Here is an 18,635-nt window from a genome sequence, read left to right on the forward strand (position 1 = left end):
GTAGGGTTTGTATATTTTGTGTCTCTGTGTGGGTCTTCTGTTGCAAGAGAGATTACTTGCAACAACCAGGACACTGGTCCTTTTAATCTGGGTCTAATGGATTCCAATCCAAACTTCTTGTCTTTCAGACTCTGAGCCTGAGATTTACAGGTCCCACCTTGACAGCTTCACATCTTTACAGCTCCACCTCCTGTGTTTACAGTGTCAGATGGTGGCCTCACGCCTGCTCCTTTACCCCCAGGACCAAGCAAATAGTTGGCTTGGCGCACACAGACCGGCTCTGGCTTGTGCATGGTTCTGTGGAGTAGGAGAGGCTACAGCCAAAGTATGTGCCATGTATTGGCTCTGCTGAGAGGAGTAGTGACTTTGTCACTCCCTTTTAATCCCGTGACCTGATATAGAACCAATCTAAGACCAAATAGGATGGTATCCCATGCAATGTGAGATAAGAAGCTAGAGATGTCTGTGGCCATTGATGACCCAAAAGCTTGCTTTACCATTGCCCTCTGCCTTGCATGGCCATTGCCACCCCTGCGAAGTGGGTGTTGCATGCATCTGCCCAGTCCAGAAGTGCATTACACCTTCTTTGCGCTGGTGCGAAGTGTTGGGTGGTGGAGAGTCAGGCCCAGAAGGAGGTCAGCATGATGCTGGCTTCCATCCATGTACCCTCATCTCTACAGTTGTCCCAGCGTTACTTCAGACTGGCAAAGTCTGGTAGTACTGAGGAGAGATGGTGCCGTCAACAGAAGGCGACAAGAACAGTGCTGAGCAATCAAGCTCTGGAGCTCCAGGGTGAAATTTGATGCTTTTTCTGTGAACAAACCAAAGGACATGGCTCTTCAGGCAGTTCTTGATTCCATCAACTGCCGTTCTTTACAAGGCCTGTGGTGCCATTCTCGTACAGGTTTCTGACTGTGCCTTTAGGTGGGGTGACCGAGGAACGATGCAGGGGTGGAAGAAGACAGCACCAGGCAGCTGTGGTTTTCAAAAGCCAGTTCCTCACAGGAAGCACTAGTGATGGGTGTACGTGGCTGGCTGGAGTGCCTGACTCAGTATGACTCTTCGAAATACATACGCATGCAGAGTGTTACATGTGGATGTGTGAAATGTTTCCTTTATATGTTGCTCTGTCTATTTGGTAAGTGCATGGTGACGGGATGCTGTGTTGTACATGAGCAAATGTTTCTTGTCTTGGGAGTTGTCTGGTTACAACTTGGCTTTCGGCGCTTTGAATTTTGTGGCAGCACATAAGATCATTGATCTGGTGTTAGACCATTCTTGGAAGATGGATGTGGTTGTGAGAACTGTGTGGTGGGAGTGTGGCATAGGATGTTATCTAACAAGGTGGGGTTGCTTGGACAGAGTTAACTAAGCTTCCTCTAAAAAACACTTGCAGTTTTGTTTCTTGCTATGCTGTCTGTTTTTGTTTCTTGTCTGAAAAATCCAAAATAACTCCACTGAATAATCTCAGATTTACACCAGTGTTTCTGAGATTAGAGTCTGCCCTATAGAGTCTCCTATTCAGGGTCAGATGAAATGGTGAGTCACCCCTTGCAGCAGATTTCAAGAACAATAAGATGTTTTAGGAATATGCAATAATTGATTGCCTCTAAAGGGCAGATTTTCCTCTTTGCTGCCAAAGTAGGGCTGTTCTCAGTGATAAGTGTTTGCTGAACAAAGTCTGCCGAAGTTCATAAAGTTGGTTTCATTCTCATGGGAGGGCAGCAAGCCAGGACATTGAGCACACTGATCCCAATCTCACAAAGAATCAAGTCTGCAGGAAATTCAAGTTGCCTTACTAGGGTACTATACTGCTGCTCAGAGCTGGGTTCCTACTGCCAGTTTCCAACAACATGGTTATCCCAAAGCACTGTTCTCCAGAAGGAAAAGGCTGAAATGCTGTTATAATAGATGATATAAATAAAGGAACATTGATCAGTTGCTTTGTATTTCTGTTCTTCAGATACTATTTTATGCCCCCCCAGAACAGCCTGTTGTTAAACTGAAATGGTGCTAGCTCTTGTGGCGTGTTTTTCAAAGCAAACCTTTTATGTCACTTTCATGTACTGTGGAAAGTATCTTCTGAACATGCAATAGTTTTTCAAAGTTGACGGTGCTTTTATGAGTTAGATGAGCTAGATGACTTTCTTGTCAGCTTAAAAACAGAGGCGTCCTTCTTCCTTTTATTAACACAATTAATGAGAAAGGGAAAACATTAGGCCAAGGTTTTTTAAGCAATCAGCATGAGGCACAAAAATAGTCACTCTGGAAAGTTAAGGACTAAGTATTTTAAGCTCTCTCTCAAAAAAAAAACCACAACAGAGAGGACACTACCATTTGTGACAAAAAGTCAAAAGTCTAGGTACACAGCATGGGTGAAAGTTTTTGGATGACATCAAGTGCTGTTGCAGTTAATTGGTGTTTCACAAATGGCATCTGAAGGGCCAGGATGTCACCTCATGTTGTCTATATCATTAGGATGGGAAAATAGAAATTCTCTTCTTGCATATATCCGTTAATTTCTGACAAAGCCAAAAGCTGCAAAAGTGAAACCAAGACAGACTTTGGTCCAGCCGATGCATGTGTCTCACACAAAAAGGCTCTCAATGGAGAGAGACTTGAAAATGTCCATCTGACTTTATGCGTGCAGTGCGTTTTGTCCAAGAATGATACAAAGAAGCTGACTCATTTTATTATTATGGGCTTATTTGTCCTTTCTGTTTTATCTGGCTAGTTGTATACTCATCACTTACAGACTCTATGAGGAGACGGATGAAGTTAACAGCTCAGTTTGCACTAATGTGAAAGGAGTGGCTTACACAAACGACAGGATCCGGGATAAGCAGAATACACTATACCAATGCAGGCAAGTCTTAATTTAATGTCAGTCCAGTGTTCAACTTCCATTGATACATCTGGTTGCCTTCCTGACATGTCTCTATCCTACCATTCAATGCGATTACGTTACATTGGAGACAGCAATGTTTAAAGAGAAATCTTCCCTTCCTCCCTTAATATAAGGAAAAAAAATTATCCTCTTTTATGAGATTTCTGTGGTGCTATTTGTTACACAATTTTTATATAATCAATTTAGTGTTTTGGTAATAGCAAACCTAGGAACAGATTTACTCCAGTATAGCTGTACTAAACACAGTAGTGTTATTACCAATTAATGCTAGTGTATCTTTCTCAGTTGTAATGCCAGTTTAAAAAAAAAATCAGTGCCTTCTTGCCTCTGGCTGCTCATTCCTGCCCTGAGGATGTCCCTGGCTTTTCCTGTTTGAGCCAGGTAGAACCTGAATGTCTATGAGGGGGAGGTAGAGCAGGAACAGCCTTGTTGTCCTTCCAGGTTATGTTCTGGAATTACTGAGGTCTGAATCAAGTATGTGAGATTTCAGTCAGATTCATATTCTTTCCTCCATGTAGGTGCTAAACTCTTTTTTTGTGATGGCCAACATCATTAAGACAGAGAATCAGCTTGAGCAGTGGTGCCCTGAGGTAAATACGTTTTGTGATTTATACTTAGGACTTAGGATGTATTGAATGCATGTTGATGTAAAAGAGTGGACTCTTTTACATCTTTTACTCTTTGGAGCAGTCCAGTACAAGCAAATGCTGTTGCTCTTTATGTCTGTATCTCAGCAGATAACATGCAAGATCTAGTTTAATTGCTCCTTTTCTTTCTCGGGGAATCAGCTGGCAGTTGTGACTTTGCCTTGCACCAATGACCTTGCAGCCAAACCTATCTGCATCACTTTCAGGAGGTGATGACATTCAGGCCAGTGATTGCTGTCCAGCTTCTCTGGCATTGCTGCTGCTTTTGAGGAAAACCTGAAGAAATGATGGAGCTGCAGAATTGCTATCAGCTTCTCTGCTAATATGGTGCTCTTACTATTACTATTGCCCATTCCTACATGTCCCCTTCCTTCCTTTCTGTAGGTCAAACCTGCTTGTCAGCTGCAGCTCTCCTCTTCATTTGGCTGGCCTAGAAGTGGGGCCTTGCAGAGAGTTCCCAAATACAAGTTGACTTTCACTGGCAAAAGTATATGGGACTGTTAGTAAGCAAAGAATTAAATAGTCCAGTATTAAATTTATTGTGCTTAATAGTATAGAAGAGAGTGTGAAAAACAGGAAAAGACTTAAATAATAAAGGAAAATGTTATTGTAAGCAAGGAAAGGGCTTTTTTTCTGTTTTTGCAGGTAGCTGAGCCTTTACCTCCTATAAGCCAAATAATTAGTAAGGGTTATACCTGCTCTGCATGGTTATTTTCTCTTATTATTTGGTATTTTTACATTGAAGCTGAGTAAGACTTTTTACATAGGTGTGAAGAGGGAGATATTTATATTACTCTTTTATGTAACTTTTTTCCCAGTATCCCTTCGCCAAAGCTATCTGCTCTTCAGACAAGTCCTGTGAAAAAGGGAGTGTAGATATCCACAGTCATGGTACGTAAATGGCATTTTCAGATCAAAATATTTTTTTGTGGGTACTATCTTCTATTGCATTATTGACCAGTGCAGCATGTGCAAGATCCAACTTGGAGAACTGCAGTAGAACAGTACAGAATCCTAAGAGATATCTGAGAACATATTTTCAAAACCACAAAACTGAGTTCTTATCAGCTTGTGTGTGCCCTTGCTAAAAGGAGAAACAGTGAGAGGGAGCAGAGGAAGGGGAGAGGTGAAGAAGAGTACAGACTGGTGTGAATGAGGGCTGATCTCACAGTCACTCCCATTGAAGTCCGTGGCTGCTTAGCAAATGGAGTGACTGCAGGATCTGTTTGAAGGGTCTGTAACACTCCTATGATGGTTAGGTAGTTCTCAGAATAAGTCAGGGGACTTGTGTCCTTTATTTGGGACTAGTTGTCCAGAAGGCATCATACTGTTTTCATCAGCTATGTGAGTCCTTTGTAGTGCTGAGATTCCCTGAATTTGGGCTGCTGGCTGGATTATCACTTTCCCTGGTAAAGACTAAATGCTCACAGAAAATGCTGACTTTCCAGGAGTGCAGAAAGAATTAAGGTTTTCTGCCCACTTTTATATCCTTGTTTAATTTACTCACATTGTTGAATTAAACTTCTGACTGAAACAGTTGGTTTCTTGATTTATCCCAAGACTCAGATATGTAACTTCATATAAAACTGTGAAGGAAATTACCTCACCCTCAGCCCAAACAATGACAAGCACTGTTGACCCAAGCAAACAGCTAAATGAGGATTAATGAGGTGTGGCAGGACCATGGTTTGGGTAGTTCTTCCTACAGCTTCCTCCTATAGAAAGCTGCAACAATCTGAAATGCCAAGCTCCCTATCTTACATTTGAGGAGGAATCCACTGACATGTTGAAACTGTCTCTAATCAGTGAAAAACTCTTGCCTTTGCTGAGTAAGAGCTTGTTTCTCTACAGGAATTCAAGCAGGAAGATGTGTGAATTATAATGCAACAGTTAAAACCTGTAAGGTCAAGGCATGGTGCCCTGTGGAATCCATGAAAAACCTCCCTGAGTAAGTGAAAGATATATCTGCATTTTTTTATGTCAAAGGAAGGATTTACTTTGACAAAGTCATGAAATTTTAGGATAATCCCTTTGCCTAGGCACATATAGATCTCATGTATGTGAAACAGCTATTTCCTTCATAGCCATACTGTTAACACTCATTATAATATCTAAATAACTTCTAACAATCTGTCCTGCTGTATGATTCTGCAGTGAAGTCATAGTCTCCAGTTTGTATCATCATGCAGCTGCCATACAAACAGTTTTAGATGTCACAGGCTCATCTTGAATTCACTAGAGGCATTTGACTCATTAATACAAATGCCGAGGAAAATGCATCAACGTAAGACAGGTTTAATCAGTGATAGAAATAAAAAGTTTCCTGACTTGGGGTTTTCTTCTGCAAGGCTTAGGGCTCTATGGTGTAGAAGTTCTTTGTGGGTTCATTTCTCACAGCGAGGTTGCTTCCGCCTCCCAGAACAGTAGGGTTAGATTGGTTGTCTGTACATTGTGCTGCAGGATAGTGTTTGGGGATCCACCTCAGATTGAAGAACAGTCTCTTCATCCTCTCTAGGTAGATGATGAAAACCTCAATGCTGGCAATCTGTAATAGTGACCTGAAGAAAACTCTAGGAAAAAGACTCCACGGACCAATGCTGCTGTGACCTAGAGGTTAGGATGGAGCAGCCTCGTAGCCATCTTTTGTTGTAACCCCATGACTGTACAGTGTTCCAAGGTGAAAGTGTTCTATTTCTATTCTGTATCAGCCAAAGCATGAAAAAATTTTATAAAAGATTTTATTTCAACTGAAATGATGGAAATTATACTCTAAGGGAGCAAATGTTGATCAATTTTAGCTTCTCTCAACCAGCTTTGAAACATATGTGTAGGAAACTAGGTCAATTATCACTTTTATTAACTCACTGCTTTTAAAAGATACAAGCGTGATTCTATGTATATATCCCATCTTTTCCCTAATTCAGGGTTTTCTGCAGAGACTGAGCAGTTTTTCCACTGCCAGGTCCCCTCCAGAGCCCACAATGCCTCCTACAGCTCCTTCTGCTGAGTTTTTTTCAGCTCTTTAAAGGAATTTCCATTCCCTTCTCCTGCGGACAGAGTTGTGATCTGAAAAAGGCTTTGTCCAACAACAGGAAGGTTGTAATTGTTCATACAGCATCCGGGAAAGATATGCATGAGCTTCCTGAGTTAATGAAATCCTAGGGGTTTTTTATAAAGTTTCAGTGACTGCCAGTCATTTTTAAATGTCACACTGTGTAGGCTCACTGCTGCATATGTTACAGAGGGAATTTTGCTTTTAATTACATCTCACAATTGACACATTCTGTCTTGTTTCCTAACCTTCCTCTGAAGTGCCAGTAGTTGGTCACTACCAGGGACCAAAAATAATGGATGAGAGGTTTGATCCAAACCTCTGAAGTATAAAGTTCCTTCACAAGTTCCACTGGCAAGGAAAAAATGAGGAATCGCTAAAAAGCAAAGCTGAGTGTTTATTGTCTACCAGAACGATACATAAGACCAAGGTCAGAGCCCAGGAAGCTTTGCCATCTGGTTGAGATACTGAGGTAGCAATGTTGGGCTTTGGTTACACCCATGATTGTCTTTATTGTCCAAATTCCTTTGAAAGGTAAGTTTCATGAACTATACAGGAGGCCTCCTTTTCCTTCCTGTTAGTTATGGCAGGAGCTGAACAAAGCTTCTTGCATGTTGGCAAGAAGATTCTTTGATTTTTGATTGATCATTTCTGCCTGAGGCAGGGCACAGTTGTCAGATTAGCTGGCTGAAGGACAGGTGTTTAAACCTTTTTCAGAAGAGCTTTGGATCAGATTCCAGATGCTTCCAGATGCTTCCCAGTGAATGAATTATGGATAGATTCACATTATAGGTTCATTGATTTTTAGTTCTTTAAAGATTAACGTACATTGTTAATGTCTTGACTGTTATACACTGAGACTCATGAGTGACTTTCCTGTCCAGGTAGCATCCACAAATGTTAATTTGGTTTGCAAATAAGTCTTATTCGTTGACATGGTTTAGAAGACACTCATGAGAAGTCCCTTATGAAAGCTGCATGTCATCCAGCTAATGTGCTTCTTGTCATCACAGATCTCTAATCATAGAATCATAGAATCATTAAGGTTGGAAAAGACCTCTAAAGTCATCGAGTCCAACTATCGACCCAACAAATCATAGAATCATAGACATCTTTTAAATGCTTCCAGGGATGGTGACTCAACCACTTCCCTGGGCAGCCTGTTCCAATGTTGAACCACTCTTTCAGTAAAGAAATTTTTCCTCATGTCCAATCTAAACCTCCCCTGGCGCAACTTGAGGCCATGATGCAGAGACATTGCTCAAAATACAATCATAGGAAAAATATTCCCTGCTTAGAAGCACTGTCCTTTATGTGGATGACTGCTTTGAAGACTGGATTTCCCCCTTGGAATGGCTGTCTTGATGGAAATTAAAATATTCCTGGCTCATTCTTAAAATGGAACAATACCAATATTCCAGTTCAGCATAGTCCCTATGCTAGACAAACAATGCTAAAAGTTGTATCTCTTACTTTCCTATAGCCCTGGCAAGTCCTGGAGTGTAGTCTCACACAGTCTAGGCTAAGGTTACCCAGCTGGCAACTTGTGGGACAATTCCTTCTTTCCTGCCACATTAGCTTCAGAGAAGTCAATCTTTTTAGGAAGGGTCAGTCTGGCAGCCTGCTTTCCATTGTGTTTGCATTCCACCTACTTATTTAGTGATACAAACCACTGTGACACAAACCACTGCAGGGGAGGTCCTCAAACCTGATCTGCTAGGAAGGCAGGACAGCCTTTGGTGATGTGATTGGTGTAAATGGCCACCTGTCTATGGGGACCAGCAATGAAACTGCCAATTCATTGTGCAGAACTCATCAGCTGTCAAATGGTGTAATTTCTTACTACTATTCCGTAACAAGATTTATATGAGAAGTTTCCTGAGATCATATTTCAGCTGCATGTAGAGACTCCAGTTAGGCTTGGCCCACACAAACAAGTGCAATAGAGAGAGAACAATTTGTACCTAAAACTAAGAAAACCACCTATATCTTTCTGGATCCCCTGAGCCACCTAACTCCCTGCATTTCAATCTGTTATTCTTAGCAACATATTCCTCCTACTGACAGCTTTCCAGGTAATAGTAAAGTAGCATAACATTAACTGATGTATTTAAGTAAAAGAAGTTAGTTAATTTGATGTTTCTTTTTTAGGCCTGCTGTTCTGACGAGTTCTGAAGACTTCACTGTGCTAATAAAGAACAACATTCACTTCCCGAAATTTAATTATACCATGTAAGTGCAAACATTCCTCAATGCTTTCTCAAGAGTGAGGAGTTGTGCTCTGAAAAAAAGATTGTATAAATTGGCACCTTCTTTACTCAAAAAGGCTATGCATTCAGGGCTGTATCTGCCTGAGTGACAAATATCAAGTTTCTATAATTCTTCAGCCCTATTAATCCTTCCAAGAAACCAAGAGAAATAAGGAGAGCTTGGGAACAGAGCCTCCCAGCATAACTCTATTTCTCTCATGCACTGGACAACAGGATTGTTCGTTCAGATATACTGCTTTATGTTAGGGCAAAATCCCTAAAATATAGCACAACAGTCGTGTGAATCAAATTATAAGGTGAAATTTTTTTAGTTTACACAGGTAAAATTTTGTTGGTGATAATATCCAAAGAGTAAAGAATTCATCTTGATTCCCAGATCCCAGTTAGGGATATATAGATCTGGTAGCTACAAAACCAAAAGCTCGTATACTTACAAACCGAGCACATTTAACACAGGTTCTAGTAAGTGTGAAGTCCCTTACCTGTATCTGTAGCTGCTCCAGCTTGTTTTTAAATTTAGACAATTGTGTGTGTTCTTCACACAATATTCCACCAAATTTAAATACTTCCTGCACATACAACAAGATAACTTCCCCGCTCTGTCCAATTTTCCATCTGGGAGATATCCTTCAAGAAGCAAAAGAGAATTTTTCTGAGGTAGCAGTAAAGGTCTGTGATACCACTTTTTTTTCATCCTCAGTATTAAAAGATTTTCTTGATTCTCTTCCTGCATATTTTGCTGTCTGCCGTATAATGGAATTGTTCTAGGTTTAGAAACTGATTGTATGAGAAGCAAAGTAACCCCAACTTTCAAGAATTAAATGTGCTTAACATCTCACAGGATGGGACCCATGTTCACAGAGCTGATATTATTTTGTTAGTATTGTAGCATATAGAGGCCTTTTTACAAAGCACAGTGCATTTAAATAGGTCCCATAAAAGGCTGTCATTCGTGGCCATCTTTTGATTCTGCTCAAGCAGATCCTAAATCACGTTGCTGGGGGAATCATCCAAAAGTCAGACTGGCACAAATGGCAGCTTATATTCAGAGTCAAAAAGCACTTATTTTTGCCATTACATTTTCACTCTGTTCTTTAGGGTATTGAGCCAAATGCCCTTAACACAGTATCCAGCCATAACTCTAGAAAGTCAGTATTAACAGATGGGTAGAATAGACGCAGAGACAAAGCATCCTGCCCAGAGTCATCAATTGAGCCACATTTATTGATTCTCAGCCTGGCACAGTGCATTCAAGGTGAAACATTCGGACTGGGTGCCTACAAAACTTAGGCTTGCACTCAGGCTTTTGGTTTGAGCCTATACGTAGTTTAAAGCAACGAAATGACTATCACAGTATATCAGCTGCATCCACACTTGTGCTACTAAGATGAAGAGAAAGAGACAGAAGATAGGAAAAGCCTGAATGAATGGTAGCTTCCAGCTCACGTAACTAAGACACTTCCATAGAAGACTGCTTGATTGGCAAATGTTGCTTATGAGTTAGCGTGTCGATAGAGATGTGTCCCTGCCAATGGCATCCCTCAAGTCTCTGCTGACTTTAACTGCAGTTTAGCACAGGCAGCCATCACAGCGCTATCCCTAAGCTTACTGTGTCTGTTTCTAGGGAGGAATCATTGCCACTGAGATTAACTGGGAGTGTAACTTGGACAGCTGGTTTTATGACTGCAGTCCAAAGTATGGTTTCCGCTGCCTTGATGACAAAACAATAAAGCCTGGATTCTACTTCAGGTAAAAATTGTTATATGAAGCAAGTAGCATATTTTCTGAGTTGAAGCAAAGGTGTGATGAGGTGTGGGGAATGATGACTTGGAAGACAAGACATTTGATTCTTCTTCAGTCTTGTGGTCATGTCCTTAACTTGCAGTTACCACAGTTATATAGATGTATCATCATGGTCATCTTCCAAATGAGCATGCTTGTATTGCAGGAGATTTTATTTCTCTGTCAAAAGGCCTAGAAATTTCCAACAAGTATTCTGGGAGCTAACACAGAGAATAGTTTGGGCAGATTCCACCATACGGCAATTGAGGCTTGAAACTACCTAAACTTGTGAGTTTCCCAAGGCAATTAACACAAATAAAATAACAAAGTGTTTTTCTTCCATCTGGGTAACCCCACAGTTCACTGAATCAAGATTTATTCAAAAACACATTAGAGCTTTTGGTTCTGTGTGCATATAGCAGATTTATGAGAAGTTTCGACAAAAAGTCTTGATGTGACTCCAGTTCTAAATAGTTGCACAAAGCATTTGCCAAATGCTTTTCAGCATGTTTAAAACTAAAGTTGTCCCTCAGATCTGGGTCAAAACTCTTGTGTAACAACACTCTTTTTTTGACTCTCAGCGTGATTATTATTACATTATGTATTTTCATACATTTGTGATGCTAACATAAGTGCCATAACTGTTGAGGAGCTGCCAGCGTATTCCAACACTGCATTGTGCTGGAGCTGTACAAACAAAGAACAAATAGGTGTTCCCTCTGACCTGGCAACCACAGACAGGAGGTGGGGGAGATCACAAGGAAAAAGCAAGACACTGCTGTGAGGCTGAGGCCAGCAACCTTTCTGTTGAATAAATTTTGGTAGGCAAAGCAGTTTCTGAGAAGGCTTTTGGAAGAAGACAGTGGAGTAGTTTTGAGGATGTTTAGTATCAGATTAACAGCTGAGGTCAAAATGCCAAGAATGGGTTTGCCCAAAAATTGTTCTCTTTTAAGCATCAAAATACCAGTCTGTAGCAAGATTATTTTGCTCAGTTCAGCTGAAATCTCTGCTGCAGGAAGTGAGCCTGGTCTGAGAACATAGGCTGCTGGGAAAGTGTGCGTGATGCCAGACCACATCCTGGTGGCCTGACTCCGTATCTGTTAATCGAGGGGTTTACTGGCAAAGAAATGTCATTCTCTAATGTCTCCAAAATTAAAAAAGAGGAGCAGAGTAGTTCAGTACAGCGATTTAAAAAGCAAAGACAGTGAAAGTTGAAGAGCAGTAAATAGATTGAGCATAATGCTATTTAAAAAAAGCATGGATGTTTTGGCGAAGAACATGCACAAAGCCTGCTACACTGTTGAGCTAGTGTATGCCAACTTGTATAAACTGAGCTGCTGATTTCAGTAGAACTACCCAAATGAGTAAGGGGGGAGAGCTAGAAATAATCCTACAATTAATACATTTCAGGAAAACTTTTTTGACATCAGTGGTATGTCATAAGAATGTAAAATGTTATCATATCAGAGGTCCATCCAGCCCAGTGTCTTAAAGCTAACAAAGAGCAATAGCAGGAGAAAATGTTGGAAAAGAGCATGAGAAACCGGGCACATATAGAATGCTGCTTCCCCTGCAGTCTAGCTGTCCTAGAAGTTAGGAAAGCTACTTATAACCTCTGTCTGCAGGGAGCCCTATTGATTTAATCTCAGTTCCAAGGGAATTTTGCAGTAGACTTAAATGGAAACAGGCTTTAGCCTTTCAAAAGAAAAGAACTACTTGAGGTGCAAGGGAGCAAAGCTTCAGCTAGTGATCAAGAAAGCTCTTAACAGGTCAGCTCTGAGCACAAAGCTGTTAGAGAGGAGAAGGCTTCTGTGCCATCAAGAGCAGATGTGAAATAACCTCTACCCTGAGGGCTAGATAAAACCTCTGATCCTGGAAAGAGTTAGGAAAACTTTCAAAGACAACCTAACTGACCTGCAGGCTTCAGAGGCTAAGAGCTGGCCAATAAAACGTGTCTTGGCCACAGACCGTGGAACCGTTCAACACAGGAAAAAGGGCATTTCATGTCTGTGCAAGCAAGAAGAAAGCAGAACACATTACAATGTGTTTTTCTGAGTGACTCACTGCCTTCAGAGAACACAAATTAGATCGCAGTGAACGGGAAGCAAATGATCGCATGATCTAGGGAACTCTGATTAAAAGCACTCTGAAAGTCTGCCAAACTTAGCTTGCAGTAGGATGTGCAGGAGAGAGTGGAATCAAGTAAAAGCTTGCTCTGGGCTTGTTTGTTAGCATCAAGATGGCAAAGCAGAGCAGCAGGGACTGAACCCAAAGAAAAAGGAAAGGAGAAAAATGTATTTTTCTTTAGATGTCTCTATCATCTGAATGAGTACCTGGAGATGCTAGAAAGCAGAGGGCTGAGCTGATGGCATTTACACCAGACATATCCTCTTAAACAGTTTACTCTTTCAGTACTTGAACAGGCAACCAACTATAAAACAAATTTTGATTAGCAATGACAGAGTGATCTGTGAGTATCTGCCGCCCCTGGAACTGACTTTCTGTCCCTTCGGCTAAGGGACAGAATAATAAATAATCTATCTAAATGAAGAACAGGACTTAGAGATCACTCAACTAAACAAGTCAAGAACAATACAGCACTTTAAAACCTGACAGCGTGTCTGAAGCAGAAGACATATGGGTATTGTTATCTGCGGTTGAATATTAGTACCATTGTGTGTTTTAGTATGTCTTTCAGTTTAATGTAATGATTTTGTCTGTACTGTCAGCTTTTCATTGTCAGATTTAAAAAGATCTCTTTGTTCCATGCTCTGTGACTGCTTATTGATCCATAAGGTGATGTAAGCTGTGCATCAGGAGGGTCATGTTCTTGATAGAATAAGAAACTGGAAGTTAGTAAAGGCTCACATGACTCTTGCCACTCTCTACTGATCGAAGAATGGAAAATGGCTGATATCCAGCATGCTGAAGTGTGCTTATGAGTTCAGAGTTGGTCTTGGATAACATGATATTAAAGCCTTCAGAGCATGGGCACTCTTGTCGTTGCCAGCTCCTCACATATCCTTGCTGGAGTTTTCTGTCTGCTTTACCTGTGATTGAACTTCTTTCTGCAGCTTCAGGTTTCAGTTTGAATTGAGACAGCAAAATACTCATTGGACATTAGTTGGATTTTTAATTTGTCTAAATCTCTATATATGTATTAATGTAGTTTAGCGTGCCAGGTCAGATGCTGGGCAAAATACTGTTCATCAAGCTGGCCTCAGCACCTTCATTTCAGAAGGCTGAAAGGGCTGGAGGAAGAAGGGAGAAGAATCTACGCCTCTTTTTGTGTTTTGCAGCCTCATGGCATTATATCCCCCAGGGAAGCTGCACGGATCTTCATTTAATCTTTGGCAGATATGCAAGGTACTACAAACTACCACAGGGGAAGGAGCAGAGAACCCTTTTCAAAGCAATACGGTTTGATGTCCTTGTCTTCGGCCCAGGAAATGCAATTCTTTTTCCTTGTGGAGGGAGAAGAAAGTTTGCTATTTCATTAGCCCCACTTCTGCCATATACCCCTCTCCTCTCTCCTGTGCATCGTTCTGGGATGGAAGTCATGTCAGGTGAGTAGATCTGAACTGAACTGAGCAGCATAGGAGAGCAAAGCTGAGGATGAAATGGCAGGGCTGGGAGAGAGGCAGGATTGTTGTTTAAGACTGAGACAATAACAGGTATCATCATGACATGATGTTATTGTCATGAACCCCATGTGTCACCACTGTTTCCCTCTCAAGTTGTTTATTCTGCCCTGGAAAGTGTCTGAGATGGTCTATGAAATTTTGGGATTGATTGAATTGTAAAGAGACAGATACATTGTGAAGAGACAAAAAGAGAAAAGCCATTAAGTTGAATGAGCAGTAACAGATCTTGCCTCCTGGTTATTCTTTTCTGCTTTCTTTAAGGATAGAAAATTTAACAGCATTGAACTCACTAAAAACATTGGGTCCATGATCTCCTATTTTGGTTTGGTAAGAGACTTCTTTTTTGTGTTAATAAAACCAGTTCTGGAGATACAGTCTCATTAAGAAAGTGGAATCTCTACTTGCTTTTTTTTCATGTGCAGGTTGTGAGTGCCATTGAAATTGCTATTGGTGTAGGTAATTGCTCCAGCTGCGGCAAATCACCATTCTACAAAATTTACAACAGTAAAAAGTATGAGACTGTGCTGAATCCAAGATAGGTAAAGAACGTAAATTGCTGCTCTATGGATATAAAAATGCAGGTGATCCAGGAAGCTTCCATGGAGCTGTGCACGGCACACACTGCATGAGTGCAATGGGCTCTACACACAACCTTGGCATGGCAGAGTCACACCAGCTCTATGAGGGAAGCCTGCAGGGAATAGTGATCCTTCGAAACAGCAGGAGGATGTCATGAAAGGGTTGTCCATGAAGAGGGCATTGCTCAAAGCCTCTTCCCTGCCAACTTCACTTGCCTCTTCCTCTTTTGCAAGACGTTAATAGTTATTTCTCTAGGCTGCCTCTACTAATCCCCCAGCATTTTAGATGTGTGTTTTTAAAGAAGCGTGAAGAGTACCTAAAGGCCCTGCACAACCACACTGCTACAGGTAGTTCCATACCATCTCTTCCTGCTCCCTCTGTCCCCGCAGCTCCCCATGTCCTTGCTGTTCCAGATACTGGAAATATGGGCCCTTGCAACATGCAGTTGCAGGGGATTGTTATTGGAGTACAGACTGCAGAACCCAAGCCCTGAGGTCAGATCTATGCTGTGTTTTGTTGCTTTGTTGCTTTGTTCTCCAAGTAACTACTCCAACTGACAATGCTCATTTCTTCTGCTGCACAAGTGATGTATGTGTCCTGTGTTGATGAGCCACACGTTACCTCTGAAAACAAGCTTGCAGCACGCTCAAGGCAGCATTGTTGAGGTAAAGACAGACACTTAACCTTTGGTATCCTCCTTTCAGAAGGGAGAACTGAGGAATGTCACTTCAAACTGATTTGGGTTTCTACCCCCCCCCATATTTGCAGATTAGATTCTGAGGGGCTAAAACTAGATTCCTATTGTCCGCTTCAAGTTAATAGGTCTTGTGACCAGAGGATGTATTTTCTAGAGTCAGCTAAAAATTGCAGCTTTCCTGTGGTGGGTATGTGCCAGCGGGAGTGCGTTGGTGTTGAAACAACTTGCGAGGTGTCGATTCGATTTTGCTAGGGTGGGCGTTGGCAACACAGAAAGACAATCCTCCTCCAGATCTGCTGATCTATCATCATTATCCCTATTGTGCTCTCTCAAATGAAAAACCCAATGGTGAGGATCACTGTTGTAAATTCTCTCTGCAGTTGGATGAAGCAGCAAATGCTGTTTTCTTTAATATATGTTGGGAATTGCTGTTGCAGGGCCACCCTGTGAAATTCTGTGATGCTGGCAGCTGCTGCACCAGTGAGTCCAACGAGAACCGTGATAATGAAGAATGCGAGCTGATGCCCACCAGTGAGTCCAACAAGAACGATGATAATGAAGAATACGAGCTGGGGCAGCCTTTCAGACAAGGGGCCTCTTCCCCAGACTGCCAAAAGTGGTGCTGCTGCGGCAAATGCCAGCCAACACAGAAGTACCATGAGCAGCTCTGCTGCTGAAGGAAAAAAGGGCAGTGCATCACAACCTCCCATTGGTTTCATCAGCTGGTGCTGTCCAGTCACACCCTGAAGAAAGCCCTTCTCTACAAAGACCCTTTCTGGACTTGACGGATGGCAATATCAACAACCAGCTGCGTCACCTTGCTTACAAGCAATACATTCACTGGCGCTTTGGCTCTTTCTGGAAGACAGAGCCATCATCCCAGGCTGCTGCAGGTGGAAAATTAGAGATACTTATCCCAAAGCAGTCAACCACTATACTGGTTTTAAGATGGAATGAGGATGTAGCACAACTTGAGCTCACACTGTGGCTCACCTTGGACACTTAACCTTTGTTTTCTTTCACAGACTTTTAAAAAAAAGAGAAGAAAGCATGTGACTTCCCAAAATCTTCTGTAGTACAGCTGAATTCTTGTATACTGTCTTTGGAGAGGCACAATTGCCTACTGCTTAGCACAGAGGAACAAATGCCTTGAGCTAAAGTGCTTCTGCCTTTGCTTCATTCTGTGAGTCACCCCTCATGGTTTGGAAATGTAGGCTCTGGGGTGAATTCTTAGGGCTACATTTTAGTGGGAGGTTCCAGGCCTCCTGCCTTTGCACTGGTGCATACCAGCTGAGTCAGGAGATGACCAGCACCCTGAAAATAAGATGGAGCCAAGAGTCATCTCAAAGCATGACCCCTGAAGGAAGGAAGTCCAAAAGAGGTATCACCTGAAAATGTGGTCCTGAGCATTTTTCTCCCCCAGCCTCGCCACCTTTCTGCAGCCCTGGGTCAAGAAGCTCTAGAAAGAGGCCACTGAGCATGTAGTTTCATAACTCGCCATTGAAGGTGTCGCGGTCTGTCCAGATTAAACGGGCTCATTTTAGATTTTTTCAGTGACACGGACAAAGCATTTTCTGAAAAGCCCAGCTGTTCTCTTTGTATTACTCCTTTTAGCGTGAACTCAGGAATGACAATGAAAAGTACTTTTACCATCTTTGTGTAATATTTTAGGGCATTTCATTCATACTTATTGAAATTGTAATGTTGGACTTTGGCCTCCTGTTTGCTCTTAGCTTCAAACAGGCCTTGCCTCCTACACCTCCTACTGAACTTGGTACAGTGCGAGTTGCTTTGTGCTATGATGCATAAAGCCAGAGTACAGCCGAGGAGCAGCAAATTCAGGGTAGATTAATCTGTGCTCCAACACCTTTTCAGTTCTTTCTTTTTGTTGTACTTGGACATGTTCTATTTTTGTAGAAACAAGGTGAGAAGGATTGTAACGTATATTCTGCACTCCTTTCAACTAAGCTTTGTTCTTTCTGAGCTAACCCAGCAGTTTGCCATTTCCATTTCCCACATATATTTTAAGATATATTGCTGGCAGATTATGCCAGCTGTATTTATATCTTCAGTTGTAATATGCATTAATTGTATTAACATTCATATTGCAGCATCTTATATATCTAGAGGGGGAAAATATTACAGTTGGCATTAATGCATTCCTGTTCTGACACATGAACCGACTCTCCTTTTGGAAAGAATTACACTGAATATTCACTTAAGACTGTGATTTTAATCTCCTTTCACATTTGTATATATGTTCTTCCTTATCCTCTCCCCCCTTTTTTTGGTCCTTTCGGTTTTGACGCTTTTTGTAATACATAGAGCGTTTTACTAATCTATAGCTGACTCAAAGTCTCTTTAATAGTTTTCGTACTGTCTGAAATTCACACTGCCGGTTTGTCAGTTTGCTTCATCTCTTTCTAATGATTTACCTGCTATTATGAGGGTTATGGTGATGTTTCTAAAATAAGCACTGTGCTGGGCAGCTCAGCATCAGGTGGAAGGTGCATGAATTAGGTGGTGCAGATCTCTGTTTTTATAGCAAAGATTAATTCTGCAAGAGGATAAATAAAGGATTAACTCATTGTGGATGGGAGGGTGACAGTCTTAGATATGCTTCTGCTATCTTTTGCAGGCAGGTGCTCTGTCCTTGCCCTGAGCTGGCTGCAAGTTATGTCTTGGTGTTAGGATGGCCCTTGCCGGAGGTCATCTGTCCAGCTTCTTTGTGAGACTTGGTAGCCCAGACTCAGCATAGGGCTGACAGCAGCAGACTTCCAGGTAATGGCTGACTCATGTCTGGCCAGTATGGAGGTGAAAAACTCCCCATGCACTTGCTAACAATGAGTAGCATGGGAAAAAGTCTCCCAGGTTTAGCAACTAGGGTGAGAGCATCCTCCTCAGGATGACCCACCACCTCCACTTCCCAACCCTGTATCCACGCACAGCAGAGCTACAGCAGCGGGAGGCCTCAAGGCAGAGCCTTGCCCCGGCTGCCCCAAAGGGGCCAGGGCGGCGGTGAACCCCTTTTCCCTGCCGAAAACAGCCGAGGGAGA

The 18,635-nt window shown here is 41.9% G+C and overlaps 2 protein-coding genes across 2 annotated transcripts in view; both read left to right on the forward strand.

The window, feature by feature from the left end:
- Window positions 1-1,531: 1,531 nt before the first annotated feature.
- Window positions 1,532-16,536, forward strand: P2RX7 (purinergic receptor P2X, ligand-gated ion channel, 7). The gene is given in 18 exon segments (XM_009321220.1): window positions 1,532-1,539; window positions 2,735-2,838; window positions 2,841-2,866; window positions 3,427-3,498; window positions 4,374-4,446; window positions 5,407-5,503; window positions 8,759-8,839; window positions 9,417-9,546; window positions 10,502-10,626; window positions 14,017-14,110; window positions 14,565-14,630; window positions 14,726-14,838; window positions 15,462-15,500; window positions 15,502-15,547; window positions 16,017-16,114; window positions 16,166-16,353; window positions 16,356-16,436; window positions 16,439-16,536. Coding segments are annotated over 18 exon segments (1,539 nt in total).
- Window positions 16,537-16,904: 368 nt separating this feature from the next.
- P2RX4 (purinergic receptor P2X, ligand-gated ion channel, 4) overlaps window positions 16,905-18,635 on the forward strand; it is an 8,564-nt gene continuing 6,833 nt past the window's right edge. The window contains exons 1-2 of the mRNA XM_009321221.1: window positions 16,905-16,916; window positions 17,251-17,300. Of these exons, the coding sequence (XP_009319496.1) occupies window positions 16,905-16,916; window positions 17,251-17,300 (62 nt within the window). The remainder of the gene's footprint in view (window positions 16,917-17,250; window positions 17,301-18,635) is intronic.

The sequence above is a fragment of the Pygoscelis adeliae genome, unplaced genomic scaffold, assembly GCF_000699105.1.
Source record: "Pygoscelis adeliae isolate BGI_AS28 unplaced genomic scaffold, ASM69910v1 Scaffold93, whole genome shotgun sequence".
In the NCBI taxonomy this organism is placed as follows: domain Eukaryota; kingdom Metazoa; phylum Chordata; class Aves; order Sphenisciformes; family Spheniscidae; genus Pygoscelis; species Pygoscelis adeliae.